This window comes from Bactrocera dorsalis, chromosome 4 (genome assembly GCF_023373825.1).
Source record: "Bactrocera dorsalis isolate Fly_Bdor chromosome 4, ASM2337382v1, whole genome shotgun sequence".
Lineage (NCBI taxonomy): Eukaryota > Metazoa > Arthropoda > Insecta > Diptera > Tephritidae > Bactrocera > Bactrocera dorsalis.
The window spans coordinates 24,141,575-24,166,592 of record NC_064306.1 but is presented as its reverse complement, the minus strand read 5'-3'; the positions used below and the strand labels follow the sequence as shown (position 1 = coordinate 24,166,592).

At 31.6% G+C, this 25,018-nt stretch overlaps 2 protein-coding genes across 21 annotated transcripts in view; both read left to right on the top strand.

Moving 5' to 3' along the window:
* The window catches only part of LOC105233123 (innexin shaking-B), a 337,491-nt gene extending 322,961 nt beyond the window's left edge, over positions 1–14,530 (top strand). For all 8 annotated transcript variants that reach the window (XM_049455185.1, XM_049455184.1, XM_049455188.1 and 5 more), the window contains 2 exons: positions 811–989; positions 1,089–14,530. In XM_049455185.1, the coding sequence (XP_049311142.1) occupies positions 811–989; positions 1,089–1,281 (372 nt within the window). In that variant the 3' untranslated portion in view covers positions 1,282–14,530. The remainder of the gene's footprint in view (positions 1–810; positions 990–1,088) is intronic.
* A 3,979-nt stretch (positions 14,531–18,509) lies between these two features.
* LOC105233122 (hypothetical protein) overlaps positions 18,510–25,018 on the top strand; it is a 40,041-nt gene continuing 33,532 nt past the window's right edge. For 2 of the 13 annotated variants that reach the window (XM_049454312.1, XM_049454316.1), the window contains exons 1-2: positions 18,524–18,714; positions 20,259–20,378. The gene's annotated coding sequence lies outside the window, so the exon portion shown is untranslated. Of the gene's footprint in view, positions 18,715–18,878; positions 18,898–20,203; positions 20,379–23,107; positions 23,168–25,018 lie in introns of those variants that run through there. The other 11 variants (XM_011215085.4, XM_049454314.1, XM_049454324.1 and 8 more) reach the window with 10 other exon arrangements.

Genomic DNA, 25,018 nt, shown 5'->3' with positions numbered 1-25,018 from the left:
GTTTTATATTAGCCTATAAATAGGCAGACACAGTTTATAAAGTGAATATGAATATGTGAATTATGACATTAAGCACACGTCTTGAAAGTTTATTATAATGTCTGGGATGTTTTTGAGGAGTAGCATTTTCAAAAGGGATAGCAAGCGGTCAAACCAGCTGTTAAAGTAAACGAATGTGCCCAACGTTTGCATTCAATGGTTAGAAATCATAAAAATTTATGTTGAAATTTCATGAAAAGGGGCGTAAATAACTAAACTTGAATTAGATTTACAGCGCAAAAATTTCGAATAGACTGTCCAAGTCTCTTTGCATTTGGACAAATTTCCTATCTGGCATGATTTGTATGTGGACGGCATATTGGCTTCTACTTTTTAACATGGAAGATGGTATCAACTTTTCAGACAATGGTGAGCGCTGAAGACAAATGATCCATAACTTTTTGGTTTATTATGTCAATGTCAAGCGTCTCCAGTTTGGCAGATCAATAAGTGTGAAATTATCACAATTAGTGCCATACTATAAACTGAGCGCTCTTATTAGCCACTATTTTGACTGGAAATATGCGAAACCTGCTACTATGGACCGATTGTAAACCAGTAAAGGGTGCGTTGCGACAGTATGAACTTTAAAACATGCCGCGTTATCCTACAATTTTATCCAAACACCCAATAAAACTTAATATTTACCACATAATTTATCATTTTAGGTTTCATTGGATCTTATTTTTTCTGTTCTAAAACTTTAAAACTCTCTAAGTGTGGATACATTAATTTTGTATAAAAACTACATATTATAATTTCTCTTTTTAGGTGGAGAAACACGACGCCATTTGCATACTGCCATTAAATGTTGTTAATGAGAAAATATACATTTTCCTTTGGTTTTGGTTCATACTTTTAACGTTTCTAACACTGTTAACGTTAATATACAGGGTGGTAATTATATTTTCACCGCGCATGAGGGTGTACTTGTTTCGTATGCGATTTAGGTAAGCACAAACCTACACATACACTCGTAAAAAACATATTCTTTATATGCAAATTCAAATTGGATTTATTTTAAAAATGTTGTTTATTTTCAATTTTAGGTTAGTGCGTCGAGACGCTATTGAAATAATCGTTCGTCGGTCGAAGATGGGCGATTGGTTTTTATTATATTTATTAGGTGAAAATATAGATACGGTTATATTTCGTGATGTTGTACAGGATTTAGCCAATCGTTTAGGACATAACCAACACCATAGGGTGCCTGGACTGAAAGGTGAAATACAGGATGCATGATATTGGGAGTATTAGAAAGTATACAAAATGCAATTTGTCGTCTCAATATAACCGTCACTATCACAAATAATAATATCAACACCAAAACCGCTTTAGTAACAGCAGCAGTAGCACCGGCTTCCAAAAATTCTCACCAATGCAAAACTAATAAAAATAAAAACAACAGAAAAACTCCAAAAAAAGCGAAACCACATTAACGCCATCAGTTTCACCGGCATTTAATATAATCCGCAACAAATACATTTTCTAAGAAATAAATATTAAAAGCAGAACGCTTTCATAATAGACGATGTTAGTATAAACCAAAAGTCAAATAGTGTGTGACAGCGACGAATTGTTTATACATATATGTGTGCGAATGTGTGTAAACTAAACAATTAAGCGTAGCATATGTTAGGAATAGCAACTAAGTGTGTTCAAGCAGACGATCTCACCTACATTCGTAAATCACCGAGACGCATCCAAATATTCATAGCTTGTCATGTTATATTAACAACCGAAAAGTACTACGACTGAGACGACACCCGCGAAAGATTGCATTATTGTAATGAGCCAACAAGGACAAGTAGCAGTCAGCCAGCCTACCAGCCAGACAGCAAAGGGCCGCGTTTACTTCACCAATAACAGGCAAATTCAGCATCCCCACAACTACATGCATCACATCACATTACATCGCATCGATACATTCACATGTAGCTCGAAATTCAAAGCTTTGCAGTGGTGTACTTGTCGACGGCAACAAAGGAAGGAAGGAAGGAAGTGAGGAGAGCTCTCATCTTTTATATAAAACTCTACCAAAAGAAACCAACCAAAAAAATCTATCATAGCGCCGACAGCACACCAACTTACACCAATACTTGCATATATATGTATTTTATATAAAATAAAAAACAAAATAAAAAATATTAATTCCAATATCATAAGCTGAAATAATTAGCATAACAACGACAACAAGATTAGTGTAATTCATTTCATAGTTAATCAGGAGTACTGTACGACACACGCATACATACAAACCAGTTGAAACGAAAAACAAAAACAAGAACAAATAACGAGTAAACGTATTGTAATTATACAAAATCATATGAAAATTTTATGAAATATGCAGAATAGCCATGATAACTCATCAACTAAATATCTATACATACAAGTACATAACACATAAACAACTACAACAATTCAGATATAAGCAAAAATAATCATCAAAGCATACATACATACATACATAAATACATACATATATAGCGCGCCTCATTAAATAACCGAGAAAAGTAGCATTTAATCTGAAGACATACTCGTGCGTCTGTACATGAGAGCATTCATGCATACATTGCAATAAGCAAATACAAATAGTAAATAAACGAATAACTTTTTAATTACAATTAAAATTATAATATAAAGTATGAATGAACTTAAAAACGAGTTGAGACAAGATTATATCATTATGAAATAGTTACGTCAGTGCGACGTATATTACCGTTAAGAAATAGTTAGTGAAACCAAATACACTGCATATTTATATAAGTATATAATATATAATACTTAAGTTCAGTCTTACCTAGGTTGATGCATTAACATACACAAATGCAGATATTATAGTGAAGCCAAGGCGATAATGAGCTGTTTTTCACAGAATATACATAAACAAAGCAGTGGAAAGTGCTTGCAATTTATGAACCACAAGCAAGTAAACTTTTCAAGTATGAGTGAAAATTTAAGGCAAAAGGTAGCAAATAAATAATTAATTACGTAAATTACTGAACAGTAGTAAGCAGTATGAAGGCACTTTCATACTCATATTCATATACCAATTTTTAAGAATCGAAACTTATATTAAAACGAAACGAAGTGAGCGGGGATATATGTGCATATGTGTGTACTATTGCAGATGTGTATATGCGGAAGTGCGTCTGGGCATATGCCATGTGGGTTGTATATAAGTTTGTAAATACTAAAAACCAATATTTCATATGCAATGTAAGCAAAACAAGCGCACATTTGCATACATACATACGTTTGTATATATGCATATGAAGATGTACAGAAATTTGTGGTTATATTACCAACTAATGCTTGGGTTAAATGCAAAGCTATAATTTTGAATCGATCACAGTAAGCTCTAGGTTTGTCGCTCGTCAGTGCATACATATATACATCCATTACCAAAACATTCGTATATTACATAGTTTTCAAGTATCCGTCCAAATAATATGGTTCGTACACATCAGACATGCAAATTCATAAATACAATTGATTGTGGTAGCATCCGTTAGTTAGGAATTTCCTATAGATATGTATGTATATTGAAGCAGATTTTGAATTGGGAACGCAAATGACACTCGTACTGCCCACTTTTTATTAAGCAACTAATTGCATTGTAAACAAAACCATAAATTACATAACGATTACAAATAAATTCATACTCTTGTAAGTTACAACAATAATGCCATGTTACCAATTTTGGAATAATTAATATAATTATAAACGATTGACGCTATATTGGCTTTGGGAACTACACACTCTTCAGTGCCATTGAAATGCGCTTAATTTCATATTTTCCAAAAAAGTTGGTCACTTTTTCCAATATCTTTCAAATAGCAACATTCCGGCCGAAGGTTTAACTCATTTTGATCCTTCTCCAGCGTTGCTCGCTCGCAATGCTCAAATGTACAGTTACCTATGCGTTTTTTCTAATTCGACAGGAGGTAAAAGCCCATATGAGGACTTAATAGCATGTATCCAATCTGTATAGATATAAAAATTGGATAGATAAGCTGATTTATATGTACTAATTAGACAAAGTGTACCGACCTTTAGTATTTTTGCGGAGAGACTTGACATTCCACTTGAATGTTTGTGAATCAGCAATTATATTTATTTTATTGGGTATTTAATACTGCATCTATATGCAGCAGATTTATAAAGTTTACAGTTTCTGCAATCAAACTACCACCTACATATGTGGTTGGTTTTCAAAAGCTCAACGGGTCAATATAAACCTGGACTTCCTCTTTACTGGCGTGGGCACCGTTTACGCGGTTATAGCCGGACTCGACTTAGTGGTAGTAATTAAATTCTCAAGCTGCCAGATAATTCCTTCGGAATATCTTTTCCTGAATTCTCATGTGATTGTTTGTTCCAAAAGCCAAACATATGTATTATTGATTTCATCCCTCACGAACTAAATGTATTTATGCAGGGTTGCTACAATATTGTCAAAAAATATTAGTAAATGATTTATTTACGGCTACAATAAATATGTGACATTTCAAAAAAAAATTAAAAACCAGAGCCAAATATTATTAGTTCTACACAAAAAAAACATATCTTAGAGATCACCCAGGCGTTTTTAGATCGCATCTACTTCCCCAATTACATAAACACACGTGTAAATATTATATTAAGGATTCTCTGTCTTATTATAGCGAAGTACTTGTAACTAGACTACAGATGAAATTACACTGCCAGAATAATCAAAACATAAAATCCATAAATTCAACAACCTTACGGGTATGAAGCAATAGTTGGTGGCAAGCACAAGTCTCTTGCCGACATATTTTACACGTGTCACATACAGAGAAACAGACGCCGATCACTGAAGTATCCAAAATTCAAAAAGTGAAACATAAAAGGTAATATAGCCACAAATGATAAATCGCATTGAATTAATTCACATAAAACACCAAGTGTATTTACAGACATATGCACATAAATTCGAAAATTAAAGTAAATTCAAAACAAACACGCGGTGCTAGTAAGATAAATAATACTTTTACTAATAAAAACAATAAATGCTGTAAAGTTATGAATAAAATATATGTAAATTTAAGCAATAGAAACGAATTGAACAATTGAACTATATCATTATATTAAATAAGTAATGCTACCAAAATACATATACGAAATAATAACGGTTAAGTAAGTACAACTTAGGAAAAGATTAAATTAGGTAATTAAAATAATATTTCTAAACAAACAACTAGTGTATGATAAAACTGAAATCATGCGTAAATTATAGCATACTGTGAGTATTAATAAAGTTAGCAATAGATTTGTTCCTGGACAAATTTTCACATTTGTATGCGAAAGTAAAAATTGAAAAAAAAAACGTATAAACTAAAAAAAAAACGCAAAAAATATCTCATAGATTTTTAATTAATAAAAAGTAATATTTATACTTTCATGTAAGAGATGCATAGTTTTTGTACATACATACATATGTATCAATAAATGAATATGCAATATATTTTAAGCCTGCATAGAATTCACATTATTGGATGTAGTTATTAGTTACTTGTAAAATTGAACGTATTCGTGACCCTTGGGGCGCTTTTGTACCAGAGGACTCACAAATTTTTGAGCAAATATATTCAACTTAATTCAATGCCGCAACAATTTCCATAGCAATCGAAAAATTTTACATACTTAGGAGGGCATAATTTTCCAAATGCAAAACTAGCCATTTATTAATTGAGTGTGACTGCTACTAACAATATAAATTTGTATATTTTTCCAAATTCGGTTAAACATTTATAATTAAGCATCGATTTGCATCTCCTTTCATACATTAGGCACGGAGTCAAATTAAAAATATTTCTTAATATGGCGAATATAAGCAGTGGGTGAAATTCGCCCATAGCTGTTAGATAGAAATTGCTATATTACATTTATTTGTTTTATGTATTTAAATTAGTACTTCATAGTTGCAATAAAAGCTGATCATGTTAGAAATATTAACAAGTATTTTAGAGCACAATAATATGCGATGCTTAATTGCATTATTGTCTCGGTACCAGAATTATTCAGACTCGATTAGCCAAAATAGCTGTACAAGTTAATAATTTAATATACGCATATATATATATAAATATACCGTATGGAAGCAAACATTTTGTAAAACCTATTATAGCTATTATAAAGTAGCCTAAATCAACGAAAATACGAGAGTACTTACACATCGGAAGCTTTATTTTCAAAGTTTTCAAAGCTTATGATTTCGACACGAGCAAATTAAGATGAAATATATACTAAATACACACACAATATGTATAATATTGGAGCATTTCTTTTAATTCGAAAGCAAAGTAAATTGGTTAGTGTAATTGGGTATTGATGTTTTAAATTAAGTTTGTATTTTTTCATTTATTTTGCCTAACGTTTCTTTGTGGTATTGTATAGTTTGTATTAAGATTTGTCTCAACATTAATCCCCTATCTTGGACAAGTTTGAAAAAGCAAAAATGTGACATGAAATAGGACCTTTTAGAGAGATGAATCGAGCAAACGACTGGTATAAATGCAGCTAACTGGCATAATTTAAAGGTTATTAACTGTAACAATTTTACCAATTTAACCAGCAGTATTGAAAAAATTAAATATAATAGATTTGGTTTGCTCAAATGTTTAATTTCTAACAAGTGACAGCTCGGGCATAGCAAGAGAATTGAATCATAGGTGGCTAATATTTTCCGATGTATGAATAGTAAGTTGGCGCAGCCAGACTTAGAAGTGTTCGACATAAGCTGGTTTATAAATATGTATGATATACTCCTACTTACGTTTACTCTTATTAACCACTAGGTCGATTCTTTTGGTTTAAAGGTAACTCATACTATTGCCCGACAAATGATTTCAATGCCAACCACGAATGTATTGATTTAAGGGATAAACTGAGACCGACGTAGAATTGTTAGAAACTATTTATTAATTCCAAATTCTTTTTTCACTGATATTCTGAGCTCATTGGTCTAAAGGTCTAAAAACAAATTATTAGGGTCAATAAGAGGATGATTATTTGCTCGTTTTCTTCAGCCTGGAATTTTCAACATCGCAAGAAGTGGTACTTGTATTAAAACCTTTGGAACAAAATTATTTCATCCGGTTTATTAATCTTTCTGAAAATATTTTAGCAACAAGAAAGTAGTTCACTGAATAATTCAACTCCTCGTTTTGAACACTTAAAAGTTGTCGAAGACAGACAATATGCTTTATAATATCTAGTCACAAACTTTAGTTACTTAGGACAGTTTTCTTAGCGCCCGGTTAACATTATCCTTAGCTTCTCTACAGAGAGCTTGATTTTACTGAATGTGAAGAGAGAAAAGTTCAGAAAACTTGCGTTGTGAAATTCTTATCATGGTGACAACAGCGCTGTGTTTCAGAGGAATATTTGCATTATATTCCGAAAATTAAATCTTTTTATTTTTGTTGCAATATGCATATATAAAAATGCGTAACTTGTAAATATATACATATAATATATAATGATAAAGATCAACAAAACAGTCCACGTCTGAACGCCACCTATCTTTTTTTGTAAAGATTTCACTGCTGACAGCTGTGATTCAAAGTTTTTACTAGAAGCTAAGGCTCCTGCTTTCAGTAAAGCTTATGAGAACAGATAGTGACAGATTGTTGGTAAGCAGATATCCAGAAAACCATTTTTCTTGACGATAAAGTTCTGGTTAGGCGCTTAATCTTATATTGAGGAAACGGTCCTTAGAAATTTTTCCACTCACATTCAAATTCATGAATATAAAATATACTTATTTTTAACAAAATGATTATGATTTTGTTTTATGTGACGAAAAATATGTATGATTAATAGGACTTAACAAATCATTACGCCTTTCTCTAGATAATTTTGTGTAATAACTACTTTCTAAATTTCAAGTGATAAAAATTTTAATATATTATACATCCAGTCATTGAGTAGTAAAGTAAATCAAAAAAAGTGTTTTAATTTTTATAATTACCCCGAGTATAGTGCTCTTGGTTCCATTTCGAACTAGAAGACAGTCCCTTTAAAAACATTTCCATCATATAAAATATGTTGTATCTTTTTCCTCAGTTCAGTTTGTGTATTTTAATGGGAAAAAAAATATTTTATTGACATTTCTAGTGGTGCAGCCAGTTATATGACAGCCTTAAATTCATACATAATTATTTACTGTTAATTTTGATATGACTTTTACAACATATTTTCCGTCAAAACTATGATAAAATTAAAACATTTACTGTTTATAAAAAGTATTTTTGAGTATTTAATAGTTTTTATTAATTTGTGTTGGAAGTCATAAGTTGATAACTAAAAAGCGTAAACTCTTGTAGAAGCTACTAATTGCAATATTTCAGCAATGCAACACAGTAAATTACGCCAATTTCAGTTTAATACAAGAAAATTTGAAATTTAACATACAACTTTATTTTGTAAGTATTTCTCAATATTAAAATGTTTAAGGAAGAAGTTCATTAACAAATTGTAGAAAACTGCCATTCATAAAAATACAATAATTGTAGTTCATTTACTTAGTTAAACAATTATCACTTAGATCAATTAAACATTATAACCAGCATAATTATGCACTTTAATTAAACCACAAAATAGTGAGTAACTAGGAAATGAGTTTTTGTATATGCTTAAGTTTTAGAAATTTAGAAGACAATAATTAGAAAGAAAGTATGCCCTATGCTATAGCGCAATGTATTTTCACATTTTACCTTAACAATATATGAATATATATAGCGTGAATTAGTATACTTTTAGGCGCATCTGTTGGAATTAGATCTTGTTTTACATAGTTGCACTAATGCGTATTCTTTTAGTATTGCCTTAGTAAAGAAATGTTTCTCTGCTACTTATATTGCAAATACAACGCTGTGCTTGAAAAATAAGACTAAAAGCATATAATGAGCCAGTTTCACCTTTCTAAAAATAATTCTGAAGCAGATACAAGATGGTGGACCCTCACTGGCTCTGGATACTCTCTGCTTAAAGAACATTTAACATATGTAGTTATATTAATAATATACGACAAAACTTCATTTGTAAGAAAATATGTATGTACAAATTCAATTGTAGATTGAGGTAAGAATGGCACTTAAAAGGGGATGTGTGACAGCAGCTATGATCTTATCTATAATGTCTAATTTTTCACAAACTCAAACAACATTAAATTAACGATATTTATTATTTTGTTCTTCTACGATGTATCTTAAATATTTGCAATAGCAACGTGTTGTACTGTTCTATTTCACTTCAAATTCACATTTACTTGCTTGTAAAAAAACGATTAAGATGACCAAAATTTTAATGTGAATAGTTTTGAACAAAACCTCGTCGCTTCTTATTTCGCTCAAATAATACTTAATAAAATTTGAAGAGTGAAATTATATATTTCCTCTGCCAAAATCTAACACAGCTTTGATTTTCTCTCTTTGCTGACTTCTTGTCGTAGATCAATTTAAGATTTTAGTTGAGTTATAATGCATTAATACTGCAAAATGCCACTGCTTATGCATATATCGACGTATCACCAAAAGATAAATACATATATGTATACACATGACTTCTAATTGTCCAAGGTCCAGCCACCTTTAATTTGCTGGATTGTGCATGAAATATTCTCACAGAGCATTCACATTCATTTTGGTTGATTTAAATGGATTTTGTGGCAAGTCGGTTATTTTCTTCTACAGTACCTCTAATATTGTCATGAAATATTCATGACTAAAACAAACAACTTTATGAAGTTTTTAGAATAAATCCTTATATGCGAACATTTACGCTACATTTCTTAGCCAAATTTCACCTGACTAAGATAAAAAAATTTTACATATATAATCGTATGTGCAAAGCAATAAAATTAGTCACTTAATTTTTTTCTATCCTCTCTAAGTCACACTCCTCGCAAGCAATACGCACTTTATATTAAAAAATCGGATTCAATAATTTTTTTATTCCTTGGAATACTAATAAAATTGCCTTATATTCAAAATAATAATAATAAAATTCAAAATAAAATAATTATACATTGTATTGTAATATAAAAGCAACCCTATTGAAATCTTTAGCAATAAATTGTAATAAATATTTAGGATATTATATACTATTAGATGCAAAGTTATAAACTTACTTAGGTCAAACACATGTACAAAGTGTATATATCTATTTTATTTAGTAAATAATTACCTAATATATAAATTAATGCATATGGTATTCAAATATAGCATAGCACACATATATATACTTACATCCTATTTTGTAAAATTCAGTAAATTATTTACTCATTATTTACTTTTCATTTCTCAGTACGTCCACATTAAAACACTTCTTTGAATACCGAAAAACAGTTTAAAAATTTTAATAAGCTAAACAACACACTGTAAAGTAATTGCGTAAATAATTTCAAAAACAAATTCGCCAATTGCCTTCAACTAGAAGAATTTCGATCTAAAACCATATACAAAGCAAAAGCGATATACATAATGAAAATAAATAAAATAAAATAAAGAAAGGCAGATGATAAATACAGCATGCAGAAAATATTAAATCAATAACTAAGTGAAAATCCAAACTAAAACAAAAACGAAAAAATTAAAATGTATTACAAAAATAACTTAAACCTATCAGTAACTAATTGCAGCAGCGCGACAACTGCTCTCGGAAATACGAACAAAATTTACAGAAACAAAATATACACATATACATGCATATATACAAATTGAAATAAATAATAAAATAGAAAGATAGCAATGCAAAAGTTTACGTAAGCAAACAAATTATTAGACTTTAGCATAAACAGCAACAACCACAAAAGAGAACTGAAGTAATTGCAGAGATTTTATTGCCATATTTGAATTATATAATAAGCGGTAAAACAAGATAATATAGACTAATATACATATATAGTATATATACAATATACATACATATACACACATATGCGAGTATATATAGATGACGCGAAACTTTAAAACAGAAAAGAACAGAAAACTTACTCGATTATTTTATCTACATACATGAGAATACATATAAGCAAGAACAATAAACAGAATCATACGCATACAAGTAAATAAACCGTTACTTACATATTTAAATGTATCATTAATTGAAACAACTAACGAAATAATTAATACATAATCATGAACAGAACCAATTAAGTGAAACAAAAAGTGAGGAAAAGAAGTCGATTTCATGCGCAGGAATTTATATCAATTACGAATATAGCACGAGCAAAAAAGTATTTACATAGGAAAATACGCAAAATCAAGCTTCGACATGTGGCAACATGTAAGTGGAAAATATACGAACAACGCTTGACAAAACGTAAGAGCATAAAAATCAGCAGAGCGTGAAAGAAAGACGAATTTAAGTCCAACTGTATAGTTTCAATGTCCATCATATGTTAATTACAAATTTATAGGAGCAACATTATTTCATGTACATATTTGCTTGTTACAGCAGCTGCGCTATCAGCAACCAAATATTCAGTTTGTCTTCAAAACCATTCCCATTAGAGTGTATTTCATGTGTTTAATATCACTTTGAAAACAGCTTCCAAAAATATACATCTAACATACTGTATATGAAAAGGTAGAATTTGCCTTAGCTATGTTAAAGGGTTGCAGAATCCCTTACAAAAATTATGTTTTTCAAAAGTTTCTCTCTCAGCAGCCAAAGTGCAATACCACCACATTTCCGCAAGGAACGATTATATAGAATATCAAACGAAGCACCAGATTATTAATTAAACTGTAATCTCCGCCATGTAGCCTCATTCAGAAAAAATATTTCGAGTTATTTTGCTTTCCCAAGCATTTAACTAATTGATAATAAGCAAACGTTCAAATCCTAATTTCGAAATGGAGATGGGAAGCAAATATCTAAGATTTCTTAGGAAAAGTCTTGACAAGTACAAGTTGTGGCTGCTGCACTAAGCTTCTGTTTGGAAATGAAAATAAGTCGAATAAATAGTTTCTTTTCTGACAAGCTTATCCCTACGTCTTCAGACTAATTGTTTGCCTTCAGAATCCCCAAAACATCTGTTTCTGGCCATTTACATGTGTTTGACAAACCAACTATATTTTCCCAGAAAACTCACTACAAAATCTGATTTTTAATAGTGAGAATGAGTTAAGTTTTCGGTAATGAATTCAAAAGATTTCGGCTGATAAACTGAAATATTACCTGTATGGCTCTGTATTGATTCGATGGTTCAGATCTCTTCTCAATTTTTTAATGAACTCGTAAGAAAATATCAATAAATTGCACACAAAATTTACATGCCTTAACAAAAATGGTGTTAAAGTTTGATGAAAGCAGCTTGAGCAAGTAAATGACTATTTAACGTTATAAGCAACAAATCTATCTACCAGATGATGTTCACTTGACTCAAAAAACGCCGATAATTCGTTATTGAAATCTCACTTAAGTTTTTGACAATGAACATGAGTTATTTCTCCATAATTGTTAAACGAATTATAAATTGCAAAACCAAACTGTAACAATATCTTCGTGAAAATATCAAATTAAATAGTTTTTTTAGTGTAAAATTAACTGTAAACTGGCATGAACTCACCAGCTTCAGTGGCTCTATAAAGTCCTCACTTTTTGTTTGTACTCTATCGTCTGCTATCAGATTTGATTTAATCGCACAAATACTCATAAGTTGCTAAATATATATAAAGAAGTATTTTCGATTTAGTCTTTTATATTTTGTTAGTAAATCCGCTTTAACTATTATTATTAAAAATAAATATTCTATTCTAGAGTATGTCTATGTTTGATTGTATAAGTGAAGTTCGACAATTAACTAAACTAACTGACAGTACTCCGGAATTACTTCAGAGAGAGTCGTTGTCAAGCATTTACCTTCCAAATAGATTGTTTTCGTATGCTCATATTTTGACTTGTTCTTATGTAATTATAGAAATATTAGGAAATTTTAAACAGTGACATAAATTATTAAGCTTATAGATGAAATTAGGGATTATACTGGATTTTAGGAAGCATTTTAAATTACTCACAGTTAGTGGTTATGATTTTGTTCATAATAAATGCGAGCATGGTTAATAAAGCTTTAATTTGAAAAGCTGTAGTGAAATAAAAAAAAAAAACCAAAACAAAAAAGAAAGATAAAGCAAAAAATATTGCAATAAAGAAGTATTGAATGACGCGAAATAATGTACGATCATTTGAGTTGAGCGTTTAATGCATATTCAAACATACATTTTTACATTCATAAGGGAAATTTGATTAAAAAGCTAAAAAATAAGAACCAAATTAAGTGGCAATGCAAGTATCGAGAGTTTTACCAATATTTACGTATTATATACATAGCAACCCTCGAGCTGAAATCTTAAAAGGAAAAAAAAAATATTATGCGGAGCTGCTAGATTGAAAAGAATATTTCTGTGAAATATTTATTACAATAATTTATACATACATATTAGCATATACAATAACACTTGCGTACATAGAGGTATGTGAAGCGTGAGGCGTGCAAACACAATTTATTGAACAGTAATTTTAATGAAATTCTGAAATCTGAGTCAACATCATGCAGACAAATCGTATATATGTATGAACAAAATAGGAATTATTTGGCTCATATTGGTGAAATTTATGCGTGTCATGTGAAATTTAATTTGAGTGCAAAATCAATTGCAGTATATTGCAATAACATTAAGCAATTTATCAGACAACAAATAATAAGAAAAATACTACCTAATTTATAATATTGAAAATACCAAAAAAATTAAAACGAATATGTATTTAAAATGGAGACATATTTAAGAATAGCCGACGGGAAGGTAGCCTGTTGAATATCACATCTTCATTTTCAGGATTATGTAATCGTATTACGAAATGTAGTCAATATACTTACGCATAATTATAATTATTACTACTAACATTATCAAACACATAAGTAAAACCTAAAAAGCAAATCGACATCATTATAACAATAAATAGAAGTAGAAGATTTACAGTTCAGTCAGAACAAAAAAAAAAAACCTCACCTTTCGAAGGTGAGCTTGAAAAACGAATTATTGAAAAAGGAGCACATGCAATTCTTAAAAATTATACGAGGAAACCGACGTGTGAAAATGAAAGCAAAAGTAAAGTGAAATTATTATAGAAAATCTTACTAACGAAAGAATTTAATTAAATAAAACTGTAAATAATACTCATGCACGCATAATATACATTTAGTTATTTAATATTATTAACGATATGATTAATAATATTGTATAAAGACATAAAAACATATATAAAGAAATACAAAAACAATATAAGATTAACATGAAATTTCTTAAGGTAACAGTAATATATTGAAATATTATTATTAAATTATAATATAAAATAATATTATACGATATTAAGTAAATGATGAGAACGAATTGACAACGTTGTATGATTTTGATCAGAAAGTACATAAATAATAAAATTTTTTCGATTTGTTAAAAAATATACATACAAAAGCTGTCTTCTTTCTTCTTACGAAATGGAATATAGTTGAAAAACTATTAAGGAAGGGCTAAGTTCGGGTGCAACCGAACATTTGATACTCTTGGAACTTGTAATGCCAGGGAAATACCTAATAAAAAAATGTTCCTGGGTGTCATATAGTACCTCACATACAAACACCAATTACATCAAGTAAAGTTAGCCGGATGTTCGAAAATTCTAATATTAGTTATAAAAAAAGAGAAAATTAACGCAGCTATAATACTATTGAAAAAAACAAAAGGTTCCTTAAAATATCATGATTTGAATCGTTCAGTTTGTACAGTATGTATGGGGTAGAAATCAGACTTACACCACGCCTACTACTCATATAACACAATTACAAATTCCATCTGATTTTTTTCATTTTCTAGCATACAAATCAAAAACTATTCAATGTCGCTGCATAAAATTTTGCACAAATCGAGTCCTCAATGAAACAGACGTAATTATATTTACGTCCAGAATTTACCTCTAACTATAACTTTTCAAGAACTCAGACGCCAAATCTGAAAACATCTGATGTGAGATATATTACTGAAACCCGGGGAAAATGTTTCATTGACAATAGTATACCCTTGTGTCAAAAATTTATTGAATAGGATCAATACTTCCTTAACCCCATATACCAAGTAAAAGATGTTTGAGCGTCCAGTTGACTTTATAACACATATATCGACTAACGGAGTTGTTTAATACAAAATTTTTCCATCACCATCATTCATAGCAGCTGTTTATGTCAGTCGACCTCAGCAGTGTTTGTCGAATTTTACCAAATCTTTTTAACGTATTTGTGTTAAATTTTGCCCAAAAACTCAACAAATATCATTGAGTAAGCACCGTATTCACCCGATTTAGCTCCATGTGACTTGTGGCTATTCTTGTAACTCAAAGAACCGCTCCTGGAAAACCATTATGAGTTAATTGAAGACTTCAATCAAATTCGACACGAGAGCTGAGGTCGGCTGAATACACTGGTTGACAGATAGTTCTTGTTTTTGACATCACAATTAAAGATAGTTGTACCGTCCTAGGAAAAAAGTACCTGTCTTTCATGTAAGTGGGAGAATTAAATGAAGAATTATTCTTAATATACTTTCTGGACAGGGTATAAAATATTTGGTTACAGTCGACTTAGACCCTCTTTAAATAATATAACGATACATAAATGGGGAATCAGCTGTAAAAACGTATGTACCTATACGCGTGCTACTGACAACCGACCAGAGTAGCACAGATCGCAAAGGCTTTCCTGTTCAGCAGCGATTATGAGTGCATCTTCTAAATGTAATTATTTTGTACGAAATGTATATTGTTTTCAGCAACTTAGCCGATGAGTTGAATAATAATGTTTTTCTACTTTTAATTTCTCGCTGCATTTATTAATCTCCACAAATGAAAAGACAACGGAGAAATTGTTCGAATTCAATAAATCAAATATCCAATATTTGGAAATTTATGTATTTCCAATAGATAACTTGGTACTTAAATGGTGCTTACTGATTAAAAAAGTTGCTAGTTCTAGCTCAGATAGATGATGAAAATTTTCCAACTACTCTCATTAATAACAAATGCATTTTTATACTGTGTAAGAGCTTATAAACTTTTGCAAAGTTCTTATTGAAAGTTTAGCTTACCGCAATTACCGAGCTCCTACTGAGCGCTCTTCAAACACATGTTATTAACTTTTCTTTTTTACTTTCACAACAACAAGCAGAAAACATTGAACAATAGAAAATAATCAAGCTACATGGAGTCGCTTTAATGGTTTAATTAATAATATTTTTGATTTTCCCCAGACAATCCTCGTTCAAGGTCTGTAATTTGTTTATATGTACCAATGATGGGTAATCAATTGTCTTGTTCGTATTTTCTCATTATTGTATCTCTAGTGCACACGAATGAAATGTGTGTTGTTCTTTTCATTAACCTAATTTTGGATTCGATTAGCTAAATATTTTAAGGCAATCGACGGAAGTTAACGATCTCTCTTTGATGAAGAATCAAATCTCTAAAACATTTGAGTACACACACCTAATAACTGCATCAAGAAATAAACAATAATGATGACTCAACCAAAAGCATTAGAATGCCTGAAGTTGAGTGGAGTTACAAAAACAGCAATTCTGGTTTGAGCTATTTAGTTGGTCTAGAGATAAAAAGCATTTCGGGCGTATTTGTTGGCGAGCATAAAAAAATGATTACTACTCCGGCTATAAACATATTTATGATTATTTGCTTATAAGCACTTATATGAGTGCAGATATTATGCGGCACAAGAAAGCTAAAAAATATCATATTACAAGCTAAGGTGCTTAACTCCGCCTACATGCTGCTGCACGATAACGACACGTGTGGACGTTGGAAAAAATGACAGTAAGAAGTAGAATTGCGCGTTCGTGGCTTAAGTCTTTTGTACCGTACTTCCAGAATTTATTATAGCTTATTTTAGTGTTATTAGCCTATGGCTACGAAATAATAACCAGGCGGAAGAAATTTTAAGAACTCATAATAAAATAAATATCATGTTGGATTTATTTAATGTAAGCTTTAAGGTTGCTTAATTACTTTTCCCTCTGCGAAATTGTCAAATAATTTGTTACATCCGCGTCAGCGCTTTTACGCCACTAATAACACCCTTCGAACTATTGATTTTCGTTGTTGATTTCTTATTGTATATACATATGTATGTATATTAACATTTTGTTTGAATTTTTAATGAATGCCTACCTGAGCATTTATCGCTTTGTTGCCTTTCTCGCTTTTATTCGCGAATTTATGAAATTGCAAAATAAGGAAGGGTGACATCATTGCCAATTTTATTTTTTCTCACATACACCGTTATGACGAACTAGTAGAGTGATAGGGATTACTCAACGAACTCAACGAATCACATACCCTTGTGCGTAGCTGTAATTAGCCGTTTTCGGGTAATGCAATCAGGTACTTCTATATTCGGTCAGCAATTTTTTATTATAACGGATTTCAGGCAGTAACAAAATTAAATTAAAAACCAAGAAAAATAAAGCCACGACAGTCTTAGGTGTTCATAAAGAAACCTGAAATTATTTGGTTTGCTGTTCATTTAAGTCGTTGGAAGCTGTTATTGAACACTTTACCTATCGCAAAATTTGTACAATATTAAAGACTTCAGCTGGAGTGAATATGGCACAAAATAAAATATGAAATAAAACAATGAAATATGTAAGCATAGGATCAGAAATAACTCGCTCAATCGAATCCGTTGGTGTTTTAGGAAAAGTTTGTTGACAGTAAATATTTCTCAGAAAGCATAAAAAATAAGTATGAAATATACCAGTCATACATCTTTCACACCTCAACTGTTGCTTATCGCTTATTGTATCGTTGAATTAGTTAGATATTGGCGGAGTTATACTGTGGGTGCGGGATTTAAAATTTTTATTTTACTCATATACGTGACTTTTTCTAATATTCGTTATATGGCCAGAAGGAATATAGACAGCCAACAAACTGAAACAAGTTTCTTGGTAACAAAATATTGCAATAATTGACAGTGTGAGTTTAGCAACTCTACACAAAAGGTACATATGGTTTTGTAGAATTAAACAAAATTTTAAATTGTAAATATCTTGAAAAGAGCATGCAGCAACCGCATCAAGTCAACAGCAAATCGTGATTCTAATGAACGCGGCTCTTGAATTCACCACGCAATATGAGGAACTCGCTACCCCAAAGCTGCTCTTGCGTCAACGGTACGCGAGAAGTCTACAAAAACGATCACTGAGTTTGTAGAGAATGTATGAGCGAGGCAGTTTAAAGTGTTGGATTTTATGGCTGAGCGGGCAAGGCGTAACTAGCGCTTTTAGACGTGATTCTGTCTAATGCAACAAGTTGTCCGCTAAGCTACATTGCGTGTGTGGAGAGTCCGACCATTAATATTAGCTAAAGCGGCGCAGGTAAGCTTTGACGCGAGTGGCTAAAACAGTCGAGAGCAGATAATCAAACAGTGCGGGCCACGGTACGGAACATTGTGTGGTACTTACTATCATTATTGGTATATACATATGTATATACTTTTGGCAGTTGGGGAGTGTGTTGTGTTTTGCTAGTCGCTTGATCGCTTTTGTGTTTTCAAAACAAAAGACGAGCAAATATTTAAATAAAGTGAGTAAAAAAGATGAGTGCTTTGCGTTCGCGGCTTAAACTATTTTCAATATTAGCGAGCGGATGCATGAAGTGAAGTACTTTTTAAGCGTGAGTCGTTAAGGTTTTCCACTGAAACTAAAAAAATGTTTCGACATATCATGAAGTGAAAAATTCAAGCTGAATTCCTGTGTAATGAGAAATGTAATAAAATCATTTAAAAATTAACAATGGAGCATGTGTAGAGGAGTGGGTGTGAATGAGAGCGTGAGCTGAACGTTAGAGCAACAACAACAAAAGTTGCCAATTTTAACACTATGCAACGACTGACCCTTTATGTAATGGCGAATTTCGTGCAAAGGTGTGGAAATCATTAGTAAAAGTGTATAAATGTGAATAAAAATACAACAAAAATTTAATTACTGAAATATTGTACAACAAGGGCATGAGTGTAAATGCCAGCAAATGGGGTCAGCAGTGAAAATGCATACAACAACGCTTACCATTTAACGCTAAAAACAGATATATTTATAAAACAGCTATTTTGCACGAATCTAAATTTTTTTCCTTAAGGTTTAATGGTATTATTGTTTTACCAGAAAATTAAAAAAATTCAACATTTACACATAAAGATACCTCGTACTAATTAAAGCTAGAGGATACCATCTATCTGATCAAATTAACATAAATACAATATCTCAGCTGTTCCGTAATCTTAATTAAGCAAGATATCTTTTATATTTATATAATTTTGCACAAATGCTCACACCTATAAAAAGAGTGCCAAATTGTATGGCATCAAACCTCCTCAATGGAATCGAAATTAAAATGATTTTCTTGCTTAAAATATAAGCTTATACAGTTTCCACGTATTGGCTAATTTTTAATAACTTCCCAACGAAGTGTGTGAGCGTAGCTATGTCATTTTAAATTTTTGGCAACTCAAGGTGAACGGGCCAAGTCGGTAGGTACTCGTAATCATTGGCTTGTCTCGCCTTCACAGTGTTGTTCGTGTTATATGCACATATGCGAGTATTGCTTCGTGTGTTTTGCGATTCTTCTGAACTCGTCCTCAAATAAAGCTTTTGAATAAAAAACAGCTGAGATTCATTAGTTGTGCTTAGCCAGTTTCAACCAACTACAAAGTGAAATAGACAAAACGCCAATTTAACGAATGCACCACAAAAACAATGCACTTAGTAATGCAAAACGAAAATAATAATAATAATAATTTAAATAAAAAACACTCAAAACCAGAAAAATAAGATATAACGTCGTAACGTCATCAACCAAAATTTTGTAGCAGTATGTGGCAGTGAGTGGCGGCAACATGTTTTGGCTTTAACTTGCTTCTGCTTCTGATGCTAAGCTTGACTGCTCGGCTTGTTGCCGCTGTTCATATGTATTTTCATACTTTTGCCCTCTTTGTGTAGTGTATATGCGCGTTGTACATACATATGTACATTTTTTCGGCTAATTCAAAGTCTTTTCGGTCGTATTTGTGTTGTAGGTTTCGTGAACTTGTTTTAATGTACATGTATTTTTCTCCGCTTGTCAAATAACAGAGACTGAAAACATTGTTTTGGAGACTTTGGCTACTCAGCAAAAGCGAATTTTTCAACAGAGCTTAAAATTTGCCTAAAATTTTATATTGGATACACATTTTGAATGCCCGCAAAACTGAGGTGAGTTTCAAATTAGCATAAAGTTTTCGAAATTTAAGTAATATTTGCATGTTAAATCATATTTGAAACCGTTTTAAAAACAAAGCTAACTATAAACATATTATTAAAAAAGTTGGGTTTATCATTTTTGTATGACTGTTATCTAAAATATTTTCATAGTCTCATAGAACAGGCGGATACTGAGAAATTACTTTTCAGTTGGTTTTTTCGAACGGATAGAGGAAAATTTTAATGGCTAGCAGTACTTTTTCGTATGCTACGTTCATATGTATTCGCATGCATGACACAGTTATACATAGATATGTTGTTTACTAAGTATATGGAAGGCTCCTTGATGGTTACCACTGAAGCGTGACGACTGTTAGCTAACTGATTTTCAAGTAGTTATGCCAACGGGTTGCATGTGCAACTCGGATAATTATTAAGAATTGTGATTTGAGCCAAGCACGCAACTGACAGACGAAGTGTGTTGCATTGAATTAACCCATTTAAAAATTAACTTGTGCTCCTATAATACATAAGTGGGCTACATTCATTATGTACGTACATAACTAAGAGTACAATATGAGTGGGTAAGGATGTAGGTAATACTATATATTACAAGTATGTAGGTATGTATATAGTGATAATTTAAAGCATACACTATTTTTCGCAGAGGTTGAAATAACATTGAGGTTGAGAACTTACAAACTACACACTATAAAAGCCTTGTTGGGTACCAAAATAGAGATAAAGTCTGTCTGCCTCCTTGTTAATCTTTTTCAAAATAAATTTTTCTGAATTGGTTAGTGAAAGGTAACACGTCAAAGGCTAACATTTTACAACAACTCTCCTATAAGATAGTTTTGATTTCTAACAAATATTTTATGTGAAAAAAATTAGAATTCATAAAGTTATCGCTGTCAAGTCTTTCACTAGCTCCGGCTGGAAACGAAAAGTCATTGTCAATAGTCATAATAATTATAATCAAAAACCCAAAAAAGTTTTTATCATTTCAAAAATTATTTTAATTTTACATCTAACTATAAAATGAAACTGCTGTAATTTTGTATTTGTAGAAGTATATTCCAATACAACAATAATTACTTTTTCGATATTTCTGTAGTAACCCAGGAGGTTTGTGTTCTAAAATGTCTGTCTTAGATGGCAGAAAAAACTAAGTTTACTGGCGTAGACACCGCATAAGCGGTTATAGCCGAGTTAAAAGGTCTCTTGTTAGAGGCTGTTATTTCCTTTTCATTGGGGGCGTTTTTTCACTTGATGGGTCCCAAACCTACTCACTACTCTGAGGAGGGATAGCTCGCCTTCAAACGGATGTTTTTTGGCTACCCAGAGGATACTTGGTCTAAGACTGGAAGTAGTGAGCTGCTTGAGCCATATGTGAGAGAATCATTTCAGGCCACTCTCAAGTGAATGGTCCTCAGAGACTTTCCTCACTTCTTCACATGACTCTAAGAACTCTAAGTTCTCTTAGAACTAAGGCTAAAATGTTGTTCGAAAATTAAAATACGTAAACATATATTATATGTAAATATATTATTGTAAAATACATATGTATCTTCGAACCAGAATAGTGTGATCTTAACATGAACCGAACAAAACTGGTGGCATCGGAAAATAAAGCAAATTCCTACTACTACTATTCCTTTAACAATTTCTTATCATTTCACCTAGATATGCTGTTTTGAACTAAAAAAAATTATATATATTTTTCAAACTTTATTATACATTTTAGCAAATCCAATTTTGTTTGTACTTAGTAAATACAGTTCCATAAGAAAAACGGGACGATGTGCTTAAAACACAAGAAAAACGTTAACTTTGGCTACACCGAAGCAGTTGTCTGGCAGATGTGTACTTCAGTTATCAGATATCAGCTTTCTGAAATGAGCAGTTTCTTGACAGAAAAGGTCGTATGAAAATTTTCAGATTGGTGTCTCAGAAACTTATTGACTGGTTCGTTTGTATAGTAGGGTGTTACAAACTTCGAGACAAACATTATGCTGCTCAGGGCGTAAGAAGTATGTAAATATATACAGGGCTGGATCCAGAAAAGTTGTTTGGGAAATAATCATTTACTTGAAACATGAAGTTTATCATATTAAATATAGAAATCTTTATACAGTTAAATACAGCCGATCAATATGTCTTGAAGCATGTTCGTCCTCAGTCACGTTCTCAGGCGACGAAGTTCTGAAAAAAAGCCTTCACAGCTCGCATTCGTCACAGGAAGTGTGCAGAACATTGAAAGACAACTATCAATTATGAGGTATAGGTCTACATAGCAGTTTTTCAATGTTTCCTATGCGGTAACTTGTTGTCTGTTGACTTTGGCTTCTGCCCTCAATGGCACAGCCAGTGATCAAGTTGACCTTTGAACTTCAAGCGTCGCACGATGTTCTCAATATCCAAATAGCCTTTAAATATATCTATCAAGCAGTCCATGAGATTTTCCATTCCTTTGGTTTCCAAAGTACATACATACATTTTCTGTAAGGAGACAACTCAGTTGAAATCCATCCAATACTTATCTAGAAAAGCGCGTCTTCAAGTTTTCGCCGAGATGGTTGTACTATGAGATCCAGTAGTATTCTTCTCCAGTTCTCATTTAAATATTCTTAGCATTCTCACGCATCAAGTTAAAGTCAACCTAAACACATGACACTTAATTTTAATAAGAAGAAACATTCGAAATATTATAATTGAATTTACTTTTTAGTATATTGTAGATTTATCATGACGATTTAAAGAGATTTGAGGCTTCAGAGCTTATTGCGTACATGAAAGAGGTAATGTTGCTTGCGATTTTGATCTTAGCACCAATATGAAAGTAATCCTAAGCTAGTATACTTATGTATGACGCAACATTGTAAAAACTTTCTATATTCCTTATAGTCCATTAAATGTGAATGTTGAATGCATTTTTATTACCAAAACTAAAAAAGTAGATTTCCATTAGCACCTATCAAGGCAAAATCTTATTTCAAAATTTTTATTTAACTTTTATGGCAATGACAGCTGTACGACTAGCAATGGTTACGTGACACCAACATCGAAACACCACCAACATGGAAATGATGCGGTTTCTGCCGCATAATCACACGGCCAAGTTATGTACATACGAACTTATCGACCCACATGCCACTTATGACACTATTCAATAAAGCTGGTAGGTTTCATGGACCACTCGACAGGTTCTACGAAACATTCTTCCAGATCTTTTGGTATTGGTGGGTGTTTGTCAATCAATCAAACATTTGACTGTTTACGCATATTGCGAATCTCATACCATCCAGCAAAAATCACATCTTAAGCCGCATTAAAATTATTATAACATTATTTGTTGAGCTGCAAAATTTTCTTAATTTAACAGAAATGCGATCGACCAAAACCGCGAAATGAACATGTACTCGTACTCGTAACATAATAAAACGCTGGCTTGTACAAGGTGGCTCATACCAAAACCGGCGACACAATCGTGGGCGTAAAGTCTATAGTTGGCTTGTTGATTATTCAATTGGTAACTTGTTTGACCATTGACGCTTGCGGATCGCGTTCACGTTGCTATGTTCGTTTCTTAAGTCTTTCTACATTTTTATTTCGCTGCTTACTTTTTATGCATTCGAAATCGTTCTTTGAATTTGTAACTTTTGCCAGCCAACGCAGCGAACGACTTCAACTTCAACGTCGACCTACCCATGTCTGAGATTAACTGCTACTAGATATTTTTATATATACGAGTACACATATAGTACGCAGAAGCACAAATATGTATTTGGTTATGCGACGCATCGGTCTAGCTTTTGCATAATAAATTTCCAGTGCTGCCATTGTCAACCAATTGCAAATAAATATTAACGCATTTATAAGGAGATTGTATAGACTCATATGTACATATGCATATAACCATTTACAACTTAAACACACACATACATATTAAGATACACATACGTTCTTGTACTTGTTTTTTTTTTTGTCGCTTTTGCTGTGGAATGGAATTTCTTTGTTTTGTACATTGCAACATAGAATTTTTCAGCGGTGTTCAATTATTCAATGACTTCATTATTTTTGTTTTGCTCATTGAATACGTTAAGCGCGAACCGTTTAAAATTGGTCGAACTAGTTGTTTACGAGAGAAGTAGTGTCTTATCGAAAGAATTGTATGCAAATTTTATTAAAATGCAGTTGTTAAAACTTGCTTACAAGAACTTACATTTGTATTTAAATGTGAATCCTTAAAGGAATTTTATTATTCTTACAAAAAAGGTTAAAAAAAAATAATTCGAAATTTAGAATTTTTCGTTCAACGGCTGATGATTTTTAATGAAACAATTGTTTTACGATATTTTTCACGATACAAAGCGCACAACTTTTAGTTCATTACGGATTTTAAATCAACTTTTCAACATTTGTTGTAACTGCTTTTCATTCTAGATAAGGTTGGTAATTCAGACATATCGGTTAAAACGAATTGTTCATTGAGAGGGTATGTAGGTTACGATCTAGTTAATTTTCTCTGTCTTTATTGGAAATATTTTCAAAGTCGAGTCAATAGAAATGGTTCGGAAAAAAATTAATGGTTAAAATAAAATAAATAAATGGTTAATTGGTTAAAATTATTAAAACTTTAGGCCAAATAT